Below are 12,313 nucleotides of genomic sequence, written 5' to 3' on the forward strand. Positions count from 1 at the left end.
CTTTAAAATCCACACGCAACCGAGCGTTGCTGAATGAAAGCCTGACCTCTGGTGGCTGTTGCGAAGCATTCTTCACTGCCTACGGAGTGATGCTACTGTGTAACTAGGGCTTCGGCCAACCTCCCAGACCTGAGAAAATCAACCAACTTCATCTCCATTTTTCAACTGCAAAAAGAAAACCCAGGTGCAGCCATAGAGACTCTTCAATCACGAAAGGGTTTTAGAAAATTTACACAGCAATCTCAACATGAGCACTCTTGGCCACCACATCGCTCGCCAGCGCCGCCAAAGATGGGCTCTGCAGGATACTAAAGATGGAGATGTCGGAGGCGGCCTGCAGCATCAGCATGTTTCGCAACTCCACAGCCACCAGCGAATCCACGCCATACAGCGCCGGCGGCTTGGTCAGGTCGATGTCGTCGGGGGGCACCATGAAGATGTCGGCGAGCTTCGTGGCGATGGCCTCGCCCACCAGGCGTGTGGCCTCTTCGCGCGACCCGACCTCCTGCAGCTGCGCCGACAGCGGCTTGGTGCTGGCGTCGGCTCCATCACCGAGCTGCTGGCCGCCGCCGCCACCGTGGGCGGCCGGCGGCGGACGGTACTTGAGTGGCATGAAGCGCGCGTCGCGGCCGATCTGCGACTCGCTCGCGGGATTCCACTGGGGCCCGGGCCCGGAGTTGAGTCCGAGGAGGATTTGGGGGTGGTTGTGCGGGTTGAGGACGGCAGCGCCGATGGCCCGCAGCACGGCGTCGTCCGGCAGCATCAGCGACTGGGCGGCCTTGCGCATGCGCTCGAATACAGCGCGGGACTCGGCGACGTAGCCGGCGCCCTTGACGGTGCCGAGGTCGAGGGATACGCCGGGCAACCCGGCAGCCTGGCGCCAGCGGGCCAGCGCGTCCTGGTAGGACCCACCCGCGGCGTAGTTGGCCTGACTGGCCTCGCCGATGATGCCTGACAGCGACGAGAGCATGACGAAGAAGTCGAGCGAGCCGGGCTGCGTGAAGCGCGTGTGCAGGTTCCAGCTGCCGGCAACCTTGGGCCGGAGGGCGGCGTGCCAGTCGTCCAGCGTCATCTGCTCGAGGATGGAGTCCTGCAGCACCATGGCGCCTTGGATGACGCCTCGCACCGGCGGGAGCTGTTCGTGACGCTCGCAGATGTCGAGGACTTGGTCCAGGGCTTGCTTGTCGGCGACATCGCAGCTAATGGCCACGACCCGGCAGCCGGCTTCGCGCAGCTGGGAGGCGAAGGCGCCCGAATTCTGCTTGCCGGCACTGCGCGACAGCAAGATGAGGTTTCGGGCGCCGCGCTCCACCATCCAGTAGGCGATGGCCTTGCCGAGGCCGCCCACGCCGCCGACAAGCAGGTAGGAGGCGTCTGGCCGCAGCTTGGGTGTCGGTGCCCGCGGTAGCACCCGGACCAACTCATCCACCGCCACCGACACAACGACCTTGCCCGTGTGCTTGCCTGTCTGCAGGAGGCGGAACGCCCTGGCGACCTGCCGCATGGGGAAGACAGTGACCGGGTGGATGGGCCTAATGGCCTTTTGTCCCGCCAGACGTGCCACCTCGGAGAGCACGCGGTGTGCATGCGGCCCGCGCTCGCGCAGCAGCGACATCATGTCCACGGACGTGAAGGACGCAACTCGGGAGAAGGTAGCCATCTCGAGCAGGCTGTTCCCCTCCAGGTCTCGCTTGCCAATCTCTACAAAATGGCCAAAAGGTGCCAGCGCGTCGAAGCCGGCCTGCAGAAGCGGGCCGGCCAACGAGTTGAGCACAACATCGACGCCGCGTCCGTCCGTGGCGGCGAGGACAGCCGGTGCAAAGGATGCGTTGCGACTGCTGAAGATGCGTTCCGGCGGGATTCCGTACTCGCGCGTGAGCAGGTCGCGCTTCTCCTGGGATCCCACAGTGGCATACACCTCGGCGCCCAGGTAATCCTTGGCCAACATGATAGCGGCTTGCCCAACGCCTCCGGCAGCGGCGTGGATCAGCACCGACTGGCCGGGCCGGAGGCGCGCCACATCCACAAGGCCGACATAGGCGGTGCTGAAGACCATGGGCAGCGACGCAGCGTTTTCGAACGTGAGCCCTTCCGGCATGTGCACGACGCCGTGCCAACTGACACGGGCGCGGCTGCTAAACGGACCGAGCAGCAATGCCATGACAGGGTCACCGACGTGGAAGCCCTGCGCGAGGGCCTCGCGGCCCACGCGCGTGATTACGCCGGCGCACTCGAGGCCCATGACACGCTCGCGCAGTTGGCCCATGGCGACCATGACGTCGCGGAAATTGAGCCCGTACGCGCGCGGCGCAATCTCCACCAAATCCCCCTTCAGCTCGGCGTCGATCTTCCTGTCGTCGTCGTCGTCGTCAAATGCCAATGTGTCGAGCAGCCCCGGGATGCCCACTTCCAGCCGCAGCAGACGTTCCGCTTGGAAAAGAGGCGACTCGGGGAGGGACTCGGGCGCAGCGGCCCAGTCCGGTGACTCGGGCGTGAGCATCTTGTTCCGCACCGTGTCCTTGTACACGCGCGGGACCAGGATCAGCCCGTCGCGCAGCGCAAACTCGCTGTCCACGGGGGCTGCCTCGGCCGTGAGGGAGTAGACATCGGCAGGCGTGCCCAAGCAGGCCCGGAGCATGTGCACAATGGCGGCGATGCTGGCCCCTGGGCTGGACCACACGGGTGCGTGCGGGTCGAGATCGAGGGTCGGGAATCGTCGGCCGACGTACTCGCTGCGCAGCACGCGCAGGAAGCCCGTGGCCAGCGCCCGATCCGGGTTCCTGCACTCGACCGCGGCGCCGCGCGTCACCCACAGCAGGCCCCGGCTCCCCGTCGCCATGGCCTTGATGCCGCGCAGGCCGGCGGCGTCGAGGGTGTGCAGCACGGGCCGGTCGATTTCGCCCACAAAGACGCAGACCTTGGTGCTATACGCCTCGGCCATGGCCGAGGCGTCTTCGAGGGACCGGATAGGAGGGAGCGAGCCGCCGTCGGCCACTGTGGCGATAGACGCCCGCAGTGCCTGAAGCCAATCGGCCGGAGGCGGCGCTGTATCGCTAACGACGACAACAATGCTGTCCGAGATCAGCCGGGGGGGCCGCGAGGGCGCCGGCGCCGCCGTCGACAGCATGTTGCTGATGCAGTACATATCATCGTCGGTCTCGTAGTCGCGCAGCTCGACGTCGACGCCGCTGAAGCCGGCAGCTTTGAGGACCTTGTCCCACAGGGGCACCGACAGCGTGGGACTCGACTGGCGTTCGGGCTCCTCGCTCAGCCACCAGCCTGGCAGGAGGCCAAAGATGAACTGCAGATCCACCTGGTCCTGCGTCGTCTCCATGAGGAGGAGCGTCGCGCCTGGCTTCATCAGCCTACGCACATGGTCCATGGTGCGTGCCGTGCTCTTGGTCGCGTGGAGCACCTGGCACGCGACGACAATGTCGTAGCTCGCGAGCTTGAACCCCTGCGCCTCGGGGCTCTGCTCGATGTCAAGACGGTCGAACTCCATAACGCTGCCCCAGGCGGCGAACTCGGCCCGCGCGGCCTCGAAGAAGCCTGACGAGATGTCGGTAAAGTGCCATGTCTCGCACGGCGGCTCGCTGACTGCCTCATTAGCCATGCCTTTCCACGAGCGGAGCGCATGGCGCGTGGCGGCCCCCGTGCCGGCCCCAATCTCCAGAACTCGCGCGCGGGGGTTCTTGTGTGCGACGGCGCGCAGTAGCGCGGTGAAGCGGGCAAAGGCCGGGGCCATCCGGAAGGCGTTGGCATAGTACCGGTACAGCAGCTGGCCCTCCATCATGACCTCGAGCGGCGCGCGCTCGCCTCGCAGCATGGGCGCCAGCTGTGGGCCAAGTCGGCAGATCAGCTCGCCGTCAACGCTCTGCATGGCCGCCACGGCCGTATACCGCTGGCGTTCGTCCGGCCCGTCGTCCGTCCACTTGTCGCTGTCGGTGCCCAGGCGGCGCGAGGCGGCGAGGTCTAGCGTGGCCTGCATCCACGCGTGGAACTTGACGTGGTGAGGCGCAAGACGGGCAATGTCCTGCTCGCCGAGGTTCTGCAGGGCGTCGTGGCAGAAGTAGACGCACACGCGCCGCAGGGCCATCAGCACGTCCCGGTCCGCGGCGTTCATCTCCGAGTCCGTGGCCGACAGGCTGAGCGTCTTCTTCACGGCCGGCTGTCCGCCGGGCAGCCCCAGCGAGAGGGCCAGATCCGGCGCCCACTCGACCTCTGCACAGAGCTCCCTCGTCCACGGCTGCTGCTGCTGCCGCCGCTGCTTGTCCTCGGTACCCGCCGCGCCGGCGCCGCCCAGCGACTGGCCCACTAAACCCTGCAGCTCGAGCACAAGTTCGGTCCCGTCGAGCACCAAGACATCGGCCTCGTAACTTCGCGCGTCCCAGTGCGACAGCCTGGTGTTGCACGTGAACTCGCGGCCGACGGTCGTGCTCATGCGGCTCGAGACCCACAGCTTGTGGATGGACCGCGGCACCTTCGCGCTGCCGTGGTCGGCACCCGCGGCGCCGAGCAGGGCTGCGTAGGACGAGACGAGGACCGAGTCCAGCGTAGTGGGATGCAGCACATGCCAGTGGCCGGCGTCGGCGTTGGCGTCGGCGTTGGCGTTGGCGTCGGCGACACGGATGGTGGTGACGCAGCGTGCCTCGGTAGATGCAGACGTGCCGTCCTGCACGATGCTCGTTACGTTCTGGAACATGGGCCCGTGATGCAGATCCTTCGCCTGCAGGTTGGCGAACATGTCGTGGGGATCGACACGTCGCGTGTAGCCCGATCCGTCCAGAAAGCCCGTCGTCCTCGACGGCGGGGGGGCCATGTTGAACTCAGCGGTGACTTGACCCTTGGCGTGCTGCGTCCACCGGCTGTCCGCCGTCACGGACCAGACTTCGAACTGTTTCCAGCCGCGGGCGCCGATCGCCTTGTCATCCACGGCCCGGATCACCGTCTGCACCTCGACGCCCTCGGCGCTGTCGGGCACCACCAGCGCCTGGGGTATCTCCACGTCGCGCAGCCGGTAGCCCGACACTTGGCTAGCACGATTGGTACTGGTAGCGCTACCACTGGTGGTATTAGTCGTGTCATCGATATGGTCGCGCAAGTCCACCAGCTGCTTCATGCCCTCGATGGCCAGGCACACAAAGCCGGCTCCGGGATACAGGACGTTGCCCTGGACGACGTGGTCCCGGAGCCAGGCATTGTCCGACACGCGCACCGCCTGCCGCCAGACGGCGGCCGAGGAACCCCGCGTGCCCGGTACCATCGTGCCGAGAAGCTCGTGCGGCGCCTGGTCTCGCTGGCGGTAGGCCCTGTTGACGCGCGCCTCGGACCAGTGCTTGATGCTGTGGTTCCACGGATACGGCGGCAGGTCGGTCAGCACGTGCTGGGCGAAGGGCCAGTGGCCCCAGGGGAAGCTGACGTTGGCGTGATGGACTGACAACCCTTTACGCAGGAGATGCAGGGCTGCCGCGCGCATGGTGTCGCGCGCGTCCTCGTGGCGCACCAGACAGCCCACGTAGGCAACGTCAAGATCCTCGAACTCGCGCTCGGAGAGGATCTCCTTGATGGGCCCGCCGAGCGCCGTGTGGGGTCCCACTTCGAGGACCACGTCGACGCTCGTGCCCGACCCGTCCGTGTCGTTGTCGCCCAGGACCATGTCCGTAAAGGCATCGACAAACTGCACCGGCTGGAGCAAGCTGCGCACCCAATGCTCCGATTCGGCAAGTTGCGCGAGCCGGGTGATGCGGCCGCCCGTAACGGGCGACGAGAAGGCGACGCCGCCCTGGGTTTGGATGCGCAACGTTTCCGCTTCCACATCGAGCGCAGCACGCAGCGCCCGCCGGTACGGCTCCGCCCAGGGCACGCTCTCGGGGACCTCCACCGAGGCCAGCAGTTTCTCGTCCGGGTGCTCCCAGCTGCTGTCCTGCAGCGCGGCACGGAGGGCTTGCCGGTACGGCCCGGCGATGGGCCGCATGTGATGGGAATGGTAGCCCGTGTCGACTCGCAGGCGACGGGCGAACACGCCGTCGGCGACGGCCAAATCCTCCATCTCCCGCACGGCCGCTTCGTCGCCGGCAATGGTCACGCTACTGGGGCTGTTGATGCACGCCACCACCGCCTGGCCGTGGGTCCTCGCGATGCGGCCGAGGTAGCCCTGCGCCGCCTCGGCTCCCAGCCCCACGGCGACCATGGCCCCCTTGGCCCCCCTGCTGGCCCCATTCCCGGACGCGTTCATCAGTGTCGGGTCCGCCGCCATAGCAGCGCGGTAGTAGGCCGCTGCCATGGCCTGGCGGAGGGTCAAGGCCCCGGCTGCGTAGGCCGCCGCGATCTCGCCCGACGAGTGGCTCGTGACGGCCGTCGGCCAGATGCCCCAGAAGCGCAGCAGCCGCACCAAGGCGATCTGCACCGCCACGCAGATGGGGATGCTGAGCGCCGTGTCGTGGACGCGCGTGGTGTCGGCATCGCGGCTGAGCTCTTCCGTCAGAGACCATTCCGCGCCAAAGCCGCGCAGACAGCCCTCGGCCGCGAAGAGCGTGGATCGGAAAATGGGGAACGCATGGATGAGCTCACGGCCCATGGCGTGCCACTGGGCGCCCTGGCCGGTGAACACCATGCCGATGCGCGGCGGGCGCGAGGGGAGGCGCACGGGCTGGAACTGCGGTGCGTCCAACGCCTGGATCACCGGGTCCAGATCGTCCGCGTACCGAACGGTGTGCGCCGAGACCCAGGGGAAGCGCGAGCGGTGCTTGCTGAGCGTCCAGCTCAGGCTCTTCATAAGCGTCACGACTCCCCGGGCACCCATGCCCGGGTCCTCGTGCTGGCGACGCTGCAGGTACGCCTTCGTGCCGGACACCATGCGCCGGCAGGCTTGTTCGTCGCGCCCAGAAAAGACCAGCACGTCGGCCCGGTCGGCCACCGCGTGGACGCCGCCGAGGCTCGTGTCGTTGATGTTGCTATTCACCGGGGCCGGGCTGTTGTACCGCCTAGCCTCCTCGACGATGACGTGGCTGTTGGTGCCGCCGTAGCCAAAGTTGTTCAGCGACGCACGGCGCGGCGCCGAGTCGCCGTCCGCCGTCGCCGGCCACGGCTCGAGCTCGGTCACCACCTTCAGGCCCCACTCGTCCAGCGCTAGCTTGGGGTTGGGCTTGTCGAAGTTGACGCTCGGCGGGATCTGGCCCTTCTCCATGGCCAGCACCACCTTGATCAGCCCGGCCAGCCCCGACGCCGCTTCCGTGTGCCCGATGTTGGTCTTCACCGACCCGATGCGCAGCTTCTCGTTCTCCTTCCCGTTCTCGTTCTTGTTCCCGTTGTTGGTGCGGTCCGCAACCGCGCCAAACACGGCCGCGATGGCGCGCGCCTCGATGGGGTCGCCGGTGGGCGTGCCCGTGCCGTGCGCCTCGAAGTATTGAGTGTCGCGCGGGCTGAGGCCGGCGCGGCGGTAGCACTCGTGCATGAGGGCTTCCTGTGCGGCCTGTGACGGCGACGTGATGGTCTCGGTCTTGCCGTCCTGGTTCAGCTGCGTCTCGCGGATGACGGCGCGGATCGGATCGCGCGCAGCCCGCGCATCACATAGCCGCTTTATGACGATGGTGGCCACCCCCTCGCCCCGGCCGTAGCCGTTGGCGCGCGAGTCGAACGCGTACGACTTGCCATCGCGCCCCAGCAACCCCAGGGACGAGAACACCTTGAACAGGTCCGGTGACAGCATCAGGTTGCACCCCGTCACAATGGCCATGTCAGCCTCGCGCGCGCGCAGGCCCAGCACGGCCTGGTGCAGGCCCACGAGCGATGTCGAGCAGCCCGTGTCCACCGTCATGCTGGCGCCTCGGAGGTCGAAGAAGTGCGATATGCGGTTGGACGCCATCGCCGACAAGGTGCCCACCGGCAAGAGCCGCGGCAGCTCGTCCTCGTCGCGGATCAGCCCCGCGTGGTAATCGAGCGTGAAGATGCCCGCGTACACGGACGTGTTGGAGCCAGCCACTTGTGACATGGGAAGACCAGCTATATGGTTGCTTTGGTTAGCAAGTGGTGCCTAGGATCGGATTACTTATATCATCACAGGGGTGGCGGGTCTCCGCCGCGGTGCTCACCCACCATTTTCCAGTGCCTCGTACGTAGACTCAAGCTGGAGGCGGAATTGCGGATCAAGCGCCTAATGACGTCGGTCAGTTCAGCTGACCACCTTCACTCTCTCCCTGGCTTTACGCTTGCTCACCGATGCAGTCTCGGCCGAGTAGTTGAAGAAGGCGGCGTCAAACAGTCCTACATCTTCCGCTAGGAAGTGGGCGCCCTTGACATGTGTCTTGGTGCGTTCCGAACCTCGCTTGTTAGTCTCTCACGCTCCTTGTTCTCGATCCAAAAGGCCGTTTATTTAGCCACCTATGATCACTCACCGTGCTGAGCTTCTCCGGGTCGGGGTGGTAGACGCCCTTCGGATGGAAGCGAACTGACGGGATCTCGGACCAGGCATTCCGGCCCTCGGCCAGCATTTTCCACAACTTGTCGGCACTGTCGGCGTCTCCTGCGAACCTGCAGCTCAGGCCGATAATGGCAATGGGCTCGGACGTCCACTCATCGCTGACACCTTCCGTCATATCGGGCTTATGGATGGGCTTCCCTGTTCAAAGACGCTGCTGCGGTTGGAGAAATGGTAAGTTGAGGCAGCCTGTGATGGAAGGCTAATGGTCGTTACAGGTTCCTACTAGTATGGGATCTGTGCATGCCTTTGCATTTGGCATATCTCGGCACGCGCCAAGTGATGCTGTTTGCCGGTGCGCAGGATGAATATATCACAATTCTCAGCATCTGACTCACGTATTTTCTCTCGCAGATGAACAGCGTGTTTGGCTTTGTCACACTTACTAGTTGCTACCATACTCGACCTGGACTCCGCCCTCCGCACGGCCGATGAAATGCCAGCCTGTCTTCCTGGGAATACCGTACGTTCCTATCTCCGTGCCCAGTGCAACGATGAGAGCGGTGACCGACAGAACTCCTGTCGCGCTGGGATTCCGGGGTCACACAGAGCCTGCAAGGCCCAATGGACGGTTGTGAGGAGCGGCGGATAAAAACTCCGGCGTATGTACTGGTACATACTTTCCGCAAACGTCCACCCCAACTCCGCATTTCAACGGAGGGGTAGGTTAGTTCATGACCTTCATGGTGCGGATTGGTACTCCGTCAAATTCAAACATCCCGACGGTTCATGGCCCATTACGAAGTGGGCAGGTATAATGGCCGCCAAGACTACTAGGTGCCAGGTAAGTAAGTAGTAGGAATGGGTTGCTCCCTTTTGCTCATCTTCTCCGTCACAACAAGAATGTTCGTGTGATTGTTGATAAGTATTACTTAGTACTACCACTACCACTACTACTAAACGTAAGTGTCCAGGGCTAGACACATAGTTTACCACGGATGAAGACGCGAAGCCGCTTGGAATAGAATTTGTAACACATGGCATTTGAACACCCAAGTACCTAGCCCCATCGACGGAGCAGAAAAAGCGAGTCTTTGTGCCCTTTTTTTCCGACCCTCAGGCATAGAATGTCCTGTAGGACTTTCTCCCCCAACGCGCGCGCCCAGACTCAGCCAACGCATGTCGTGTATTCTCTCCACAGCTCGTCCTTTTTCAAGGCCTCCAGATCATCCAGCGGCAAGCACACGGCAATAGGAATGGCCCGGCCCTCGACCGACTGAACGGCAAAGGAGCCCGGAATGGGCGCGCCTAGCACGCGGCGGAAAAAGCGGCACGGCCCTAGCAAGGGGCCCCAGGACGGCGACGGCGTCTGGTTCGTGTTCAGGGTCGACGAGGCGCCGACGTCGGTGTTGCCGTCGTGGGTGCCGGTGTACAAGAGGAGCGAGCGATCCGGCTCGCGCGCGATGAAGGTGGCGAAGCTGCGGACGGCCCACGCCGTGTTGGCCTGCGAGAGCTCGCGGCGCAGCACCCGTGCCGTCTGCCCCAGGGTGAGGGACGCCACCTGGCCCACCGGCAGGCGTGTGATGGCCGAGCAGACGAGTGCGCCCATGTAGGACGCGGGGATTCCGAGCGCCGTGCGCCCATCGATGGCGCGCGACATCTTGGACACGGTGTCGGCGGACATGCCGCGCGAGAGACGCACGGCGCAGAGACGCTGCCAGTAGAAGGCGTGGAGCACGTCGTCTTCCGTCACGGGCCGGTCCGGGTCCTGGGCTGTGACTGTCTTGGCGAGCTTCGACAGCGACGCTACGGGCACCTTGAAGTAGCACCATGTCGGCGGCCTGGTCGGGAACACGACCTGGTAGCCGGGCGGACACCGCAGGTGAGAGTGGTCCTTCACCGGCTGGCTGGGTGGGATCAAGTCAATCAGCCGGCTCCGGTCGCGGTTGGCCTGCTGCAGGTCGGCTGCCGGGATCTCGTCGCCACGGAGCAGCGTGGTCAGGAGCTTGACGAGCTGGAAGTTGGCCGTGCCGTCTATCATGGTGTGGTGTGAGCTGAGGATGAGAATGAGCCCGCCCTGGATGAAGTTTGCCTGCACGGCGATGACGGGCACCGGACCCGCGAGCCCGTGGGGCTGCGGAAGGCCCGGCCAGGGCGTTAGCACCTTGCCGTCGAGTTTGCCGATGGGCACGCCGGCTGCCAGGAGCTGATGCATGGGCAGGATGGCGTCGTCGCAGTGCTTGACACGCAAAACCTCCCTGGGCACGTCTTCGGGCCAAGGGACCGCCGTACGGACGCCCGATCTCTGGCCAACCTGCCATCCCAGCCAAGGGATCTGCTCGATCAGCCGATCTAGCGCCGTCTGGAGGGCGTCAACAACGGCGCCCCGATCGGCGTCGGGCGGGAGCTCAAAACCAAATGCCAGGTGAGAGTAGGCGTTCAGGATGGGAAACTGGCCCATGAGGTCGGGCTCGTGTTGAGGCTTCGCAACACCATCACCATCCTGTAAACCCGCCAGCTGCGGCGCCGTCGACTCGTCCTGCTTCAAACCCATGACGTCGTGTATAACTGTAGATTGCGGATGGTGACGGCGGCGTGTGATGATGGCGGAGTCAGCAAGCACTCAGTGGAAGCGGCTGATCGATGGTTCGGGGGCTCACTCTTTTGTCTTTTGTCACCGAGATACGTACCCCAAAATCAACGGCTGCGACTGTAAATACGCCGTGTAAGTGGCGGTGCGGGCGGACTTTTCAACTCTCCGCGGCGTTCTTAACCGGTGTGCAACCGTGTAATCCCGCTGGCGTGGTCTCCGACAATTCCGATCGCGGCTGACCGTGTCCAAAGCTGGCCCGTCGCCCCGCGAACTGTGAGACAAGCGTCACCCGAATCGATGGCGATTGGCCTCCAGCGCTGCCACCGGCACACCGGCTCGAGAGGCAGATCAGACAGTCGCAGTCTCACAGTGCCGCCCCTCCAATCGATCATCGTTGGCGGGCAGAGCTTGACGACCGTGATCTTGATGGATTAGTAGTATACTCGACCTAGCTCGTCGGTTCGGACATCGGATTCCACATCACCCGGTTATGCTCGCTCTACGAACTCGCTGCGGAGGCCGCCGTATCCCCCGCAACTCTTGTGTTGAATCTTGCTGAGCTAGACCAGCCCATCTTCCACAATCTTACCCGGAAGAACCATGAAAGGAATACAGAGCTTGGTGGATTGCCAACGGACGATTTCTCTGGTTCACGCGGGGTTGCCACGCCCACCAACGTACATGAACATGAGCGCGGGGCTCGGACGAACGCTGGCTTTAGAAGCGCCCGACGTTCGACTGCGAGTTCTCGACCTCAACATCTCCCGCGAGGCCAATACGAGGTTGCTTGCTTGGGCAAAATACCGAAATCTTGGCGAATGTTATGAGCTGGGTCTACCGACAACAACAATCCTGTTGACTAGAGACACAGTAACATCACCGACCCGGGTGTACGCTGTTGAGCATCTTGTTGGCGAGATCTGCCGCTACTTCCCGCCCATTGCGGGGATCATGCACGGTGCCATGATGATCTCAGAGGGTGGCGCATCTTCAGGCGTGTCGCTCGAACCATGAACGAGGTGGTGCGGGCCAAGGGGCTCGGCGCCCTCCACATCGACAGCATCTTCCAGGATGACATCCTCGACTTCTTCGTTTTCTTCTCCTCGCAGGCCGCGGCCTCTGGGAACCGGGGGCAGTCCAACTACAGCGCCGCCAATACGTACATGGTTTGGTTTGCATTCGCTGAAGCCAAGATGGAGGAAAGCCTCCGGCAAGAATTTATCGAAGCCTATAAGCAAGATACGAAATACAACGCGATTATTAGGGACCTTATCGCTCCGGCTAGCAAGAAGAAGACCGTTACC

General features: G+C 64.1%; 2 protein-coding genes across 2 annotated transcripts; both read right to left on the reverse strand.

Annotated features, from left to right (window-relative positions):
* Positions 1–58: 58 nt before the first annotated feature.
* B0T15DRAFT_558965 (uncharacterized protein) lies at positions 59–8,594 on the reverse strand (the record flags this gene model as incomplete). Its single annotated transcript, XM_062870492.1, has 4 exons — positions 59–8,001; positions 8,095–8,152; positions 8,216–8,302; positions 8,394–8,594. 4 exons carry the CDS (start codon positions 8,592–8,594, stop codon positions 230–232), a joined length of 8,118 nt encoding a protein of 2,705 aa, XP_062720651.1. The 3' UTR covers positions 59–229.
* Positions 8,595–9,284: 690 nt separating this feature from the next.
* On the reverse strand, positions 9,285–11,087 carry B0T15DRAFT_537893 (uncharacterized protein). The gene has a single exon (XM_062869649.1). It carries the CDS (start codon positions 10,968–10,970, stop codon positions 9,585–9,587), a length of 1,386 nt encoding a protein of 461 aa, XP_062720652.1. The 5' UTR covers positions 10,971–11,087; the 3' UTR covers positions 9,285–9,584.
* Positions 11,088–12,313: the final 1,226 nt, after the last annotated feature.

The sequence above is a fragment of the Chaetomium strumarium genome, assembly GCF_033439665.1.
Source record: "Chaetomium strumarium strain CBS 333.67 chromosome Unknown B0T15scaffold_5, whole genome shotgun sequence".
Classification (NCBI taxonomy): domain Eukaryota; kingdom Fungi; phylum Ascomycota; class Sordariomycetes; order Sordariales; family Chaetomiaceae; genus Chaetomium; species Chaetomium strumarium.